General features: G+C 37.1%; 1 protein-coding gene across 1 annotated transcript in view; it reads right to left on the reverse strand.

The window, feature by feature from the left end:
* Positions 1-15571, reverse strand: part of LOC106090035 (serine-rich adhesin for platelets) — a 267366-nt gene that overhangs the window by 18238 nt on the left and 233557 nt on the right. Inside the window, exon 5 of the mRNA XM_013256080.2 lies at positions 10917-14140. Coding sequence (XP_013111534.2) covers positions 10917-14140 — 3224 coding nt within the window. The remainder of the gene's footprint in view (positions 1-10916; positions 14141-15571) is intronic.

Below are 15571 nucleotides of genomic sequence, written 5' to 3' on the forward strand. Positions count from 1 at the left end.
AATATATCTCTTCCACTTTTTTTTTGTGATAACACTGCGCAAACAGCACGCTTTACTGAAATAAACGCTGCTCAGTGTTGCCAAATCGAAAAATCTTGAAAAATAATTCTGGAACTTTTGAAGGGATAGAGATGTGTACACGAAACTTTACATAGTCCATATTGCGGTGATTTACAATAAGTATGCAAAATTTAGGGACCCTCGTTGGTCCAGATCCATGGGGCTTGAAATTTTATCACCTTGGGCATGTCAAACTTTTAATTGCTTGCCAAACTGTCATTTATGGGCCGATCGGCTTGATTTTCTTTTTAAACATAGAGCTCGTAAGATTCTACAAAAGACATGCTGAATCGTTTAGTATATCTCTAATGGTTTATGAGTTATTGGACTTACAACAATTTTTTTTGAAAATGTTACTCAAGGCATCGTCGGGATTTCTGAAATTGTGGAACTATTTGTGTACCGAATGAAACATTTTTTACATTGTTGGAAAGGTTCAATTCTACGAGTATTTGAAAAAAAAAACGCATGAAGAATCAGATTTCAAAACAAGATGCAGCAAAATTATTGTAAATTTTATAAGCAATCTGAATCTGTTTATGAGTTAAAAATCGGATTACAAATGTGTTCGCAAATCACATAATACGAGGTTAGTCTACATGATTTTTAGACTCCTCCGGAGGAATTTCTCTCCTGAGGTTAGCTATTTGCGGAGGCCACCGTAGCGCAGACGTTAGCATGTTCGTCTATGACGCTGAACGCCTGACGAGAACATCAGCGGTGCTTATTCCCTGCTAATGCTGAGGTACTATGCAATGCATAAACTTGCCCCCAAAGAGGTGACGGACTGCCGCAAGCCGTTCGGACATGGCAATAAATATGCCTCTTATCATTGAACTTAAACAATAATCGGACATCACGTTTTCGCAAATTAATTAAGTGTAGAACATAACATCTTCTATACAAGTATTATACATATTTGGAAAGGTATTTCAGAGGACTACTGCAATAAAGACATTGCGCGGAAAGACTCCAAACATGAATTCTTTATTTGAGGTAAAAACGAAAAAAAAAAATTTTAAGTATTTTTTTTTGAAAAATGACGCGTAACTTTGAGGAGCTGTAATATCGGAACGCATAAACATATTATCATGATTTTTTCATAGTTTATAGATAAAATGGTGCTGTAAGTAATACAAAAAAGAAATCTACCAATATGTTATAAAAAGTAAACTGGCTCTTTGTCACACGTTTATGGGTAGAATGTGGGATAGGATAAACGTGGGGGCTACTTGAAAGGCAAAAAAAACTTGAAAAGTGAAATTCTGCGGGATTCGAACTGGACACTTGGAGCAACAGCGAGAGGTGCTGCCGTTGTCTGGCGTGCGAGGCCTTTGACACAACTTCCGAAAGATGCACAGAAACATGTGCATACCATAGGAGTAGTGTAGTTGATTAAACAAAAATTTGCCACTACACACTCAAACACATGCATTGGGAAAAGAACAAAAAGCAGACAGGGTATTGAACTTGGTAGTGTGGTACGTACATCATAGAGGCGTTTTCGCAATGAATTCGATATAAGTACTACATACCAACGTACGGCCTTGAAGCCTTCACACCTAAAAGTATCCGATGAGATTTTCACCAAGATGTGGTATTTTCTGGCTTTACTTTTTTATTGCAAAAGACTTCGATCATAAAAAGCTCGTCTCGAAAGAGAAATAAAATGAGAATTATAAAGATGGTCTTCGCCTTATCATATTGTCACGATCCAACTCTTTAAAGACGCTATCAATGAGTGTCTTCACAGAATTTTTTCATTATTTTTTGTTATCTGAAGGTATGGTAGCCATGTAAAAGCTCCACCCCAAAAAAGTGTCGCACTGCGGCACACGATTTGGACTCGGCTACAAAAAGGAGGTCCCTTATCATCGGGCTTAAAACGTGAATCGGGCAGCTCTCATTGCTATGTGAGAAGTTTGCCCCTGTTCCTTAGTGAAATGTACATGGGCAAATTTGCAATTTTCTTTATGTGCAAGGATGGGCTGTATAGGACTATATCTTTTCAATGTCCGGGTAAAGCACATTTCAAATCTTCAGTTCTTAAAAAAGGTTTTTAATGTCCATATAATAACGTAACCACAATTTTCGGTTTTTTGCTCTGTAGCCCACATTTTTGTTCCAATTTGTCTAAAATGGCAAATGGCATTGGTATGGTAAAACAATATTCCAATCCATGGACATTCGTCCAATATTTTATTGGACAATATTTTATAGTTGCTCCCGTATACGACTACATTTCAAAAATAGCTTTTTACACCAAATTTAGCAAAGTCTAGACTAAAGACGGTCTGCTTTCATGTTTAATGGTGACGACAACAACAAAATTTGCAAAATTCTACATTTTTGAGAAATGGTCTTTGATTATGCCGCATACATTAAATCGGATAGAATATAATTAATTTCTTTTGGGGTGTTATAGAGGAAGCAAAAAATGTGATGTTCTCCCTGGGTTTAACATTCAGAGTAACACTTGTTAAAAGTCACCTACATATAAAGACCATTTCAAGCATTAATTCACATACAAAAAAGGGGAAAATAAACGGGAATGTGGAAGTTTTGCAATAAGCTATATTGGGTTTAAGTTAGCGGGGTGCTTTTGATATTATTATTCTGTCTTGATGGCAAAAGTTAAAAAAAAAACATGTTGGCAATGGAAGTATTTTATTTAGAAAATTTTGTAAATTTTTGACAAAAAGTCGAAACGTCATCTTTTTGCAAAAGTCCACTTTTGATTAAGTTGAAAGTTGACTTTTTGCCAAAATAAGTCGAAAAGTCGAAAAATCGACTGTTGTTATTTTTTGATAAAAGTCGAAAAGTCGACCTTTCATCCCAATTTGGGATCCTTACGACGACTACATTACACCTGATTTGGAAACTGTTCGTGTGATATACGTTTGCCAAAAAGAAAATGTTAGTATAAAATTGGCACCGATTTGTTCGAATGTCTGGTTTTTGCATCAAAATCAGTTGATTTCAGCATAGAATTAATGGAAGTGAGAAGGGAGCATAATCATACATAATTCGGCAAGAAATTTGTTCTTAAATGCCGTTCCAACCTATAATCCATCACTTCTTTGTACAGTAACTTTCATTCAGAATTCATTGGCGAATAAAATAAAACAAAATACAATTACAAAGCTATCGACGCTAAACTTTCTTACTATTGCTGCGCCGATGATCAGTATCTCTACTTTGTTCTTTAGTACAACAAAAATTGCAATACAGTTCCCTAGCTTATGTATATTAATAAATATCAAACGATTCATTAACCTTAACATATATTCATCAAACTCGAGTTAAGTATAAACATAACATTTTTTTTCTAACTATGAAATGATATAAACTCAAATATTTTTATGATAAAATTCCACTTTCAACAAACATCTCCGTTAAAAACAACAGAAATAAATAATCATTATCCTATTAGCTAACTCTGAAATCACCGCTTTTGAGCAAATGGTGTCTAAAACGTGAGGAAGTCTCCATTGACTATAAATATATTCAATGTTTTAGCCATACAAAAAGACAAGAGATTGGAAAGATACGTGGATGGCCAAATTTTGCTGACGATTTTATGGTATCTGAAATGCTTGGCAGAATGAAGGGTTGGTTATTCGCATTTCAAAAAGTCTGTCCAATCTTAAAATCCATCGCCAGCAAAGTCATAATCATCATCAGCAAAGTACGTATTTGTTCAATAGGACGATGGCGATAATGATGAGTAGTACTTTATGAAGTGAAGTGCTATTTTTTGGCTTGAGTGAGTGCCAGGGCAGGCAAAACCATTGTCATCGTCTTCGTAGGCAATCATAATATCCTGATAGTTGTCATTGTCAGCGTGTACTTGAACAACGATTTCACTCTTATCCAGCCTTCCGACAAGGCTCAACAGACTGTCTACTTTAGTGACGTTGACATTCGATTACAGTGTTGGGGCGTGCGATTATGGTCGAATGGTGCTAGTTATACCCCAACGACGAGACAATGGACCACAATAATGGCTTATAATAATGATTGAGACTCTTATGGAAAATATCCACTTCAGAAGGTCTGATGATTCAAATTTAAAAATCTATTGTTAATAAACTTCATTTTATTATATTATGACCTTACTACACTCAGAAAAATATTTATCGTAAATGTGAGTCCATTACATAATACACATTAGTTTATGATATTTTCTCACGTTTAGTGAAAATTTCGTAAAGAATTAGAGAATTAGCTTTGTACAAATAAAACTTACTTATAATGAGTATGAGAAGATATAGGCTAGAACGCAGGGGGAGCTAGTAATTTTTCTTAAACGAATTTCTTTGGAATAAGCAAGAACTACATTAAACATGTGTAAAACCATATCATCGGTGACGACACATTTTTTAAAAATTTTTACTTAATGCACTACACTCAACAAATTTTGAACCCCAACACTAGTTAAAATGAACTAAAAATGATCAATGTTGACCTCCATATAGCGCTTAAGAATTATATGTTCTCTTTATGACTTCAACAATTTCTTAACAGCTACGAATTTGGTATTACATTGTATTCGGTCACATGTAAAATATAAACTTAAAGCATTCAAACTGAAAGGCTCATTATTGAAAAGAATCGATATTTCCGAACTCTTCAGAGAGATCTAATTGCCGAACACATTTTTATTATACAACCCATTTAGTTCCACCTGTCTTCCACTCCCACGCTCTCAAGCGCTAAGCTGTTTTGAAGAAAAACAAATTTAATATGAAGCATTGCAATTATAAATTAAATAAAACTTTACCTTTTGCCGCAACCGAGAGTTAAATAAAAGGGGTTATAAATGGGTGCTGTATTTAAATGTGACCGATTTCTATTAAATTAAGTAAAAATATCAAGTGTCACAAATAAATCATAGGAGCCAAATTTTGTGAGGATCGGTGGACAAATGACCACATAATTGCAATTATAGCTTAAATCGGAAAAACATATACATGGGAGCTATATGTCAATTTGAACCGATTTCGATTAAATGACATACACATAGTAGGAGTCATAGAAGAAGACATTGTGCAAAATTTTATGAAAGTCGCTTGATAAATTCTTTTTCAAAGGCTCTAGAAGTGAATATTTGTCGGCACATATATATGAGAGCTATATCTAAATCTGAACCGATTGTTCTAAAATTCACCAGTAGTCTCAAGAGTCATAAGACAATTTTGCATGTTAATTTCGTGAAGATCAGTATGTTTTTTCTCTAGACCACAAAAGTCATTTGTTCTAAGTTTCAAGAAAATCAGATCAAAAATTCGACATGTACTTTAGTGTTATATTATGATGTAACCGCCATTTTGTTGAGCTTTCCAGTGTGCCCGCGGAAAAATGGTATAAGCGACATAAAAGCCCGTTATATAGCAAATATTAAAATTTTTTTTTTTAGTTTTTGTAAATATGTTTTTATGCCAAACTTTGTTATCCAATCATGAATATATTAAAAGTTATTCAATGAAAAAAACCGACTCCTGTAAAATTTGGATTTTTTCGATAACTCGATATAATTCTTTAGTCCTATGTGAAGTTCAATATTGGCCACATTTAGTTCATTTTAACAAGTGTTGAGATTAAAAATTTGTTGAGTGTTTGAACGAGGGCCAAATTGTCAGCCGCTTTTATTAGATTTGTGGGGTCGGATAGTCCCTTGTATTGGGCAAAATATTTATCCTTTTGTTGGATATGTAATAAGTTCCTATCACATTTTAGAACTAATTTATATATGATAAAAATATAAGTTTATTGCTCTTATTCTCTCAGATCATCGTACTAAACCCCATTAAAAATATCGGAAGTTCCCGACATAGCTTGTGGAGGGAAAAAAGTTGAAATTTTTGGCTTAATATCGCATGTTCTTTAAAAATGTTAGTTGTAAGCCTTACCCACATGTTGAAGAGCACGAAAGGGATACCCAACTTAATCTTTAGGGCGAAGTTTTTACATGGCATAGCACCTCACAAATGTCGAACCCAGGCGTTCAGCGTCAAAGGCAGACATGCCAACACCTGCGCTATGGTGGCCTCAACCTTTTTATACATGATAAATATAAATGTCCCTAATTATATGTCTAGGCAAAAATTAGGTGGAATATTTCCTTGTCTTTTTATGTGAAACTCAGCAACTATATTTTTTATGTTCCTAATATGGGAAAACCAATGAAAAAAATATTTTTATCATTTAATTTCAATAAAAATTAGATTTTTCGAAATGAAACACTTTGAAATTTCGTGAAGACCGGTTAAGGAATGACCAAAACATTGCAATATTAGTCAACATCATAACCGATTTCTCCCAACTTTAGAATAAAAAAAATTTTTTCAATTGAAAATTTAATTAAAAATAAAATAGTTTTCAATTAAAAAGTTAATTGATTCAATCATTTTTTTAATTGAATTTAATTTTTTTTAATTGAGGCGAAAAATGTTTGAATTACAAATTGGACTTAGACCAAATACAACTACTTTTACAATATCTTCAAAGTAGCCTTCAATTGATTTTTCCTAAACAACACATTACATATTGGTACCAAAGTTATAATTCGAAAGGAATTCCAAAGACCCATACGTCACACATTTCGTAAAGTTTATAGTTATCTCATGGCACCCGGTTGTACGTACCGGATTTCACACAAAAGTTTTAAAGAATTTTTAATTGAATCAATTAAAAAATTGATTGAAATTTCAAAAACTTCATTTTTTTAATTGAATATGCAATTTTTTTAAATGAAGTTATTGAAAACTTCTTCTAACACTGTAATTTATTTCATTACTTCGCGATTGAAGCTGTTTCAATTAAAAAATTAATTGGATCAATAAATTTCTTGATTGAATCCGATTTTTATTATTTAAGTGTAGGCCAAAGGAAATATCTGTGCCAAATTTAAAGATGATGGAATGAAAATTCCTTTCTGAACTTTATATGCAAACTAACATGGACGGCCAGACAGACGCCATAGCTAATTCGAATCAGAAGTAACTCTGAGTCGTTCCGTATACTTATCAATGGGTCTTAATCTCCTCCTTTTTTTGGGTGTTACAAACCAATTCACTAAATTTTAATACCCTGTACCACAGTGGTGGAGTAGAGTATAAACATTGCAATACAGAGTAATATTTTCTTGTTATCAATTATAATATTTGCTACAATTGATATCCAATTTGGTCGAAATTTTTTACTCAGTGTTCTGTTAAGATTTCCAACATGCATTATAAGTATTGTCAACCTATGACCCGTTAAGTGTTTTAAGTTCCGACTTTTTCGCCCAGATATTGTCCGATTTGACATTATGAGGTCCTACAAGCCTCAATCACAATCCGATTTGATAGCTTCGAAATAATTCAAATATAAATTGGACATTCTCACTTGTGTAATTTTTTAAGATATAAAGAATTTTCTATAATAAATGAATTTAAGTTTGCAATAGAATTAATTACAATGTTTAAAAAATTTAAATAAAATATTTTTGTTATAAAAATATTTAGAATACATATTAAACTGTTATTTAGGTTGTTATTTAGGATGACATTTTTAATATCATCATAATATCGATAGAGACTGTTTAATATTGACGCCATCACGTTTACAGCCTTATCATCGGGGAAAAAGTTTGGTTTAGCTTTGTACTTAAAATATTGTGGCCACAACAAAAAGGTTTGTTTTTATTGAACAAAATGTAATTTTATCAGGCCTATTCCAATAATCACAATCGCAAGAATTTTGCGAATTCAACTCTAAATTACGTTCCGTTAATCGAAAATCGTAAAAAATTTTCCGGTCAGACTTGCCTCTGCGAATTGAGAATAAATGCACAGATTTCGTCATAAATACGAAATATTTTTAAAAATACTACAAACAATGCATTGCTGCGTATCTAAAGGATTAAATCACATCTGAATAATCCATTCGTATGTATTTTTAAATTGAATTTCGATATATTCAACAACACTCCAATTTCACCGCTGTAGCTGTTGGTGGATTTTGCGAATTCATTGCAAAACACAGGAAAGTAAACAGCTGATAACATTTTCGTACAAACAGTTGCAAAATACGCCAGTAAAATGTAAAAATATAAACGATTATTAGATTAAGAACATATTTTAGCCTTTTTTCTATTAATACAAATGCTCGAGGGCCTTTGCAATTGAATTTAGCAAATTTTGGCATGTGGCTGTGGCTGTTCTTGCCACTTTGAACAGCAACGGTGGAATAGTAAATGAGGTTTTTCGCTTTGCATATTATCATAATACAATTGCAAAACCAAATAAGAACAAATATTGATAATTTGGTATAATTATTGTATAATTTAGAACGTTCCTTTTTGAGTAGATAAAAAGTAAGTGACACAAATATACGTATGGCGTATGCAATTAGGCAAAACATTTGACTCATTTCTGCTACAGTTGTTTAGTGTTGCCAACGAAATGCAATGTAAATAAAATGAAAATCGCACCGAAACCGTAGCATCAACCTATGCACCGCACGAATTGCCTACTATTGTATGTATTCGCAAACTTCCCAGAAAATCGGAATAGGGCTGTATATGATTTTTGTGCGTAAAAGCGTATATTCAATGGTGAAAATGTATCTAAACGAAACTCCCAGGAAGATATCTATATGCCAAACTTGATAAAGAATCTTATGTGGTGGATATCATAAGCGTGTGTTTGTGTGTTCATACATATGTATGCCACTTCTGGGAATCAATTGCGGAATAAAGCGAGGTTGGCCTAGACTTAACATTATTCTTTGTGACTATTTTAACTTATTAACTTATACAAGCGAAATAAAATGGATATGTTTTAATTCATACGGGGTGTAATGTTTAAGTGATAATTAGAATGGTATTCATATAATCTCGGTTTGGTTCTAAAACCGTCAGCCTAATATCAGACGGATTTATCTTTTTATATTTCATCCATGCCGGGCGGCGCTGTTTTGATATCTTACGTGATGCTTAACTCTCAATACCACTTGACATCGAAATAAGCACTTTTGGTATCAAATTTTCTATCAGTATAGCGACACTAATGATCAAAGAACTGCATAAAACCCAATATTTGGCACTCAATAGACACTTATGAAAAACACTCAATAGACACCTACTAATTGAAGTTGTTACTTAAAAATTCAGTTATAACTTAATTTTTAGTGTCTATTGAGCGTTTTTCTTGAGTGCCAAAAATATCGGGCCTTATGCAGTTCTCTGCTGATGATGAAAAAAGCAGAGGACCCGAAAACTATGTAAAACTCCACAAAATCATTTTAATTATAGCTTGAATTATGGCTAGAAACCAGTCCCGCATGAAGTTGTTGTTAGTGAAATTAGCCTAGTTTGGGATATGAGAGGCAAGAAAAATCGAAGGAGTAGCGTTGAAATTTAGTGCGGTGCAGTCAACAACTAAAGTTATTGACTCAAGCACTTGAAAAGCAATTCTACCAAATCTCAGTTACTTCGAATTTCTGTAAAATCCTTTGCCTTCGATTGTCATCATGCGGCAGTATTATCTTTAAGGGTTTCATAAGAACGGCATCGATAAAGGATTTATGATACTTGACTTGAGGTACTGTGGGCGAAATCAAGCTTTCTAACTCAGAATCAGAATCTTCATCTTCTACGTCATCCTTGTTATCCATCTTTATGCTACAGTCGGACAAAATCGTTGGAGAATCATCGAAGTTCTCCAAGGACTTATTACGCAAATATGACGAATCCATTGAAATTGTTGACAAAGAGAATTCGTCTACTAATCGTTCAAACGATTTTGCAATCTTGCGTGGATTAGAGGAATTTTGCGGTGTAGAAGATGTGTTTGAAGCATTCAGGCTATGCCCTGTCATTGACGTGGTCATGGATGGTGAGTTTTGGCTATCGTCTAGGGTTTTTTGTAAAATATTTTTGATTTTCGTTCTGGGCAGTGACTTGAAATGATGTGGACTTGGTGTTCTGAAGGTATGGCTTTCGGCCATCAGATTAGTCATAGCCGATGTACGGTTTTCTTTGTTCATTTCCAATTTTATGTCATCATTTGCCAATCTATAGCTGTTATTTCGCTTAAGAGGCACATGCTTGCCAGAGGCGGGAGATTTCGGGGGTTGTCTCTCTCCAATGGAGAGGGTGGAAATTTGGGGAAACTCATGGGGGGGACAGTGCAGGGATGCTAACTGCGTGTTAGTTGCATTCGTCGTGGTTGTGAACGTTGGTGGGTTTGTGTTTGCGTCGCTAGTCGTGTCTTGAATGTTCGTTTTTGGGTCATCGTTATGTGAAATCGATTTTTCATTGTTTTTGCCGTTGTTGTTGTTGTCGTTGTCGTCGTCACTGACGTTGGTTTCAGTCAAAGGGGATTCGGTATTTGGTTCCTTTGTTTGGAAAGGAAATGCATTCTTATTCGCATTTATTTGGTTTTTATATGCTCGCGCTGGCAAGGGCCGTGGGGCCGGTTGTGTTGATGGGGGCAAGGTGTCTAATGGTGGATTTTGTACACTTTCATCTACCTTGAAACGGAGTAGAGGCATACACTTTTCTGTCTCACCTTTGCTCACACCACCAGCACAACTTTCATTTTCCTGTCTGCGAGAAGCTTGTGACTTTTTGCTACACTTAAATGAGTCTAGTTGGGGAGGATTAAGTTCCTCTGGTCTGATGTCGATGCTAGTGGTTAGTAATAGTTGGGAGTGTGGCAATATGTGTTTCCGGTTAATTATTGTTGGTTTGTTGTTATTTACATGGTTTGAGGGGTTTGGTACTCTAATACTTATGGGTGGAGGTGGTGGTTGTGGCGGTGATGGTAGTAGTGGTGTTGATATTGATATGGTTGAGGATAGCTTACCTTCGTCATCTTTGGATGAAACGGAGCCGCGACTATGCGTAATAGCTGCATTGGAGGCTGTGGCGGATGAAGATGAGGCCGTCGAAGATGATATGGTGGAGCCCGAACTGGATGTCGTCGATTTAGTAGAGGGTGAATGCATCATTGACTGTTGATGGAAATAGGGATTTGTTTGATTGGCCGTCAGCTGTTTGGCATCGCTGTAGATGGCAGCGTAGTTGGATGTGGTAGTGGCCAGATAGGAGCCCGACATTTCCGCGTTGTTGGCAGTGCTTTGTTCGACGGGCGTTAAAGGCAGTGGCCGTGTTAAGGGCGATTTGTGATTGATTATGGGCCGTACATTGGCGATTTTACGAGGATTGGCATTGCTTTTGTTGAGCAGTAGTAATTTTGCCACCGGATTAATTACACTTTCACTTTTCACTGATGTTGTTGAAAAATGCGACTGGATATTCGTCGCATTCGTTGCGTTGCGTAGTGTGGTATCGACACTTTCGTTTTCTTTTGGCAGACGGTCGGCAGTGTCGGACTCGTATTGTGGCTTAACATACGGACCCGGTGCGAATGTTGTGTGCGCGCCTTTACGTCGTTTCAAACTATCGGAATCGTAAATTGGCTTGCCTTGTGCATTCATACGTACTCTCGCTCCCTTATGGGGTGAGACATGTGGCGACGAGGAGGCAGATGATGGTGGTGTATTTTGCAAATAGCTGAGAGTGCCAGGAGCATTTGCAGAGTATGCCAATGCCGTAGTGGTGGCAGATGCTGCAATTTCGGAGCGCAATTCATTTATTTCGGCGTACATGGGCACCGCTGCCAACGACAACGACGACGACGGCGATGGTGAGTTTGTTGTGGCTGTTGTTTTTGAATTATTTTGTGTTGTTGCCTTGTTGATTTCCGAGTCGGCGCACATTGTGTTTCTTTGTCTTTCAGTGCCTTCTCTCTCAAGTAGTAAAGTACCCTCCATTGTGTTGCGGACAAGAGTAGGAGTGAGAGAAGTGGGGGAATCCTTAACATACCCCTTTTGCATTGTTTTGGGCAATTCATTGAGAGAAACATACTCGGTCGCTTGGGGCCTTTGCAGCATGCTGCTGCTGGAGTAATATATTCCCAACGAGCTGGAGCCAGATGCTTTTGCCTGCGGCTGTTGGCCATTGTAAGCTTTCTTATTGTTGTTGCTAACATCGGCTGATATGTAAACATATTCGCCAGCCAGGTCGTAAAGCTCGTCGTCGTTTATAACAGAAAGCTCGGCCGGTGGAAAAGCTTTCCTGGGAAATTTCTTGATAGAGGGCAGCACAACCTTCAGTTTATCCATAAGGGATAAACTGTTGGGTGCTCTGACGTGGTTCAAATTCTTGTCGACCTCTTGCTGCGAAAGCTGTTGCTTGACATCAGCATCGTCGACAAGGTCCTTAAAACTATCCTCTGTTAGAGTTTTATTTAAATCCTCCTCCTCGACAACTTCTTCGGCACGACTGGAATTGTAGTCTTCCAATTGATGGTTTTCGTCATCGCTGGTAGATGGCGTTATAATACACATGGATGGTATGCGTTTAGCATTTAAGGCTGTCTTTTGTTTTATGCGTTCTATTCTCTCGACGCCCTCAAGGTCTGAACACTCGGATACCTCTACTTCCGTGCAGTTGGGCAAAGGCAAAGCTCCCCTCTTCCTAATCTGTTCGTTGAAGTTAAAATCTTCCTCCTGTGATTCTGGGGTTTCTGTACTGCCTGGAACAGTGTCCAAAGATGTTTCGTTGCAAGACAACTTCAGTGTGGCATTGACATTGCGTTTTATGGTGCCCGTTCTCTCCAAGGTACTGCCAATAGTGCTGCTAGAGATACTCCGCTCTAGGGTACTAGTTGAAGCACTGCTTAGACGTAGGGAGCTAACACGCTCGGGAACCTCAGGACCACAGCTGGCCAAGCTATTATTCAAACTTGACTGCTCCGCGCCAGAATTGTGGGCCATCAGTGTTGTACACACAGTACCGGCTGAGCTGGTGGTAGTAGAAGTTGAACCTCGGCCAAATAGCTCATATTCATTTTCCGCTGCCATTGCCGTTTGCGGAGAGTTTGTGAAGCTGGTTTGTGGTTGAGCAAAAAGCGATGCATTCAAAGGGTGGCCTCCGATTTGGAAATTGCTCATATTAATTTCTTCCTCTTTCAAAGTTCTCAATCCACTGTCCATGTGGAAGGAGGTGTAATAGCCCTCTGTGTCACAGGAATAGGCGGAACTGGTTTCATCGTCCAAATGGTTGGGATACGTGCCTTCATTGGCCATCTGCAAGTCGGGCGTGGCAGTACCTTCACTGGTTACACTGCTCGATGCGGAGGTATTGAAAAATCGTCTACGGCTCAACATCGAAGAAGGGGGAGCACTGCTGCCATTCTGGAAACTGGAGACATTTAACGAAGTATTCGATGCACTCGATTTGGGCTGCAAAGTTATTTCGCTGCCAATTGAGGCTCGACCAGATTCCGAACTCGCACTCCAGTTGCCGCTGCTCGAATGGGGCTGGTCATCCTTATTGCCGCCCAAGCCATTCATGCGACGTTGACGATTCAAAGAAGAAGTATCTCTCAGCTTCACATTCGCACATGCCGAATTCAAGTGAAGTTTACCTCTCAAATGACCCGAACTACTGACACTCATAGATTTCTCTGACGACGAATACGAAGGTTTTCGTTCGTGCGAAAACCGACTTTCGTGCGCACGCTGCGTAACAAACTCATGAACACGGCAATCCTCATCGATATCCGTACCCGATTTTTCACCCATTTTGGCTGTCGAGGAGGTTTTCTGCGACGAAACGCTAGCACTACCCGAAGCCGAACACACCTCTGCCTTTTCCGCCGACGAGTTGTGAACACTTGAACCGGACGAATTCAAATCGTTGCTGCAACCACTGCTATTGATCGTCGACAATCCCGATGCATTGTGCAGATCCCCTGCGCCCGATGCGGCATTGCGCTGCATAAACTTGAATCGATTACGACCCCATTGCTTGAGTGAATTCAAACGGGTCAGGGTGCTCTTTCCCTTGTCATAGGGCAAGGCAACAGATTCTTTTTTTAACAGATCACTCGACTTGCTACGACCGAATTTCGATTTCGACGTCTTCAATTCGGACCGGCTCCGTTGCTGTTCCTCATCCCCATTTCCATCGCCAGTCGAAGCTAAAGCATTTTTAAGCTCGCCGCTAGTAGCCGTTGTATCGCTAAAGTTAGTTTCAAGTTGCAGCATATCGTGATGTTATGAATTGATTGTTCGATTGATGTTGGATGTTTTTTTGAATTTGTACAAATAAAAGGTGTCAAATCATAATGATGCGATGCGATGCATTGCATTGAATTTTTAGCAGTTCGCATTTTTGTTTTGTTTTATTTTGTTTTTTTTTTTTTTTACATAAAGAGGGCGGGTGTAACATAAAAAGAGAACAAACGAGAAGAAGAAACAAAAAAGAAAAACATATGTTTTGATGTTAGTTTTAGTTTGCTGGTTAAATCAAATGAATATGAATAATAATAAAACGTAATTATTTCTTTAAGAATAAATCATAATAAATGTATAATACGAGTATGTAGCATAATAAAAATAATACAATATGTTGTGGTTTAAGAGCAAGCCATAGTGAGAGATACGAAAGTGATTGGAAAGGCAAATGAGATGGTGTCTGTTTTCGTTTTCTCCATACAGTCTTACATTGTTGGTATCGTTACAATCGATAAATCATGTATAGCTCTATCTATACACACCCATGCCTAAACTGTCTTAGCGATAAACTAAAACGTTTGGGATATCTTTGCGACAAACAAATCTGTTTTATTGGGGAAGTTCTTTTTTTTTTAAGTAACTTTGCAACATATCCCACCAACATTGAACGTTAGCAGTGAATTTGACACATTTTGGTGTTAAAGTCACTTCGGTTATGGTAGCACTTCGTCTATGGTAAACGATGGTTTTTTTCGAAACTTCTTTTAAAAGGCGATTTGTTACACGATGGGATGATTCTTTTGGTTTGTTAACCAATTCATTAGGTAAAGCTCAGTCTGCCAGCAATCAGTATGCGTGTGCGAATGTTAACTCGGAAAGTGGCAAATTTTTAAATTTTACTTTAGGTGAAGAAAATGCTTGTGTTTGCAATACCACAAGCGAGAAACCTCGCACCAAACGGCGCCAGGCAGGAGGCAACAAGAAATTTGATTGACAATATTTTGAGCCACAAAGAAATATCTATCCTTTGCATTCGTCGCAAATTCTTGCCAAAGTTTACTTTTCGAAAAGTTCGGTTCGGGCTAATGAACATGTGTGTATGGATGTAATGTAACATCATTATCTTTTAGGACTTTGTAATTTTCTCAATAATTCGAAAAAAAAAATCCAAAACTATTTGAAATATGGACTCTGACGGACGGTTCAATTGCGAACGAACTATTTCAAAAACGAATTGAACTAGTTCACATTTGTTGGTCCTTTTCGTTCATCAGCTTAGCCAGCAACTTCAGCTGGCGATGGTCAAAATCACTATCTGTGACAAATTCTAAAATTTTGCCGTAGAACCCAATAATCTAAAATATAACTCAAACTTCCTGGATTTAACGCCGAAATTGAAAATTTTATTAATATGGCACCAAAAACCGAATTTAGT

Source organism: Stomoxys calcitrans, chromosome 2 (genome assembly GCF_963082655.1).
Source record: "Stomoxys calcitrans chromosome 2, idStoCalc2.1, whole genome shotgun sequence".
NCBI classification, from domain to species: domain Eukaryota; kingdom Metazoa; phylum Arthropoda; class Insecta; order Diptera; family Muscidae; genus Stomoxys; species Stomoxys calcitrans.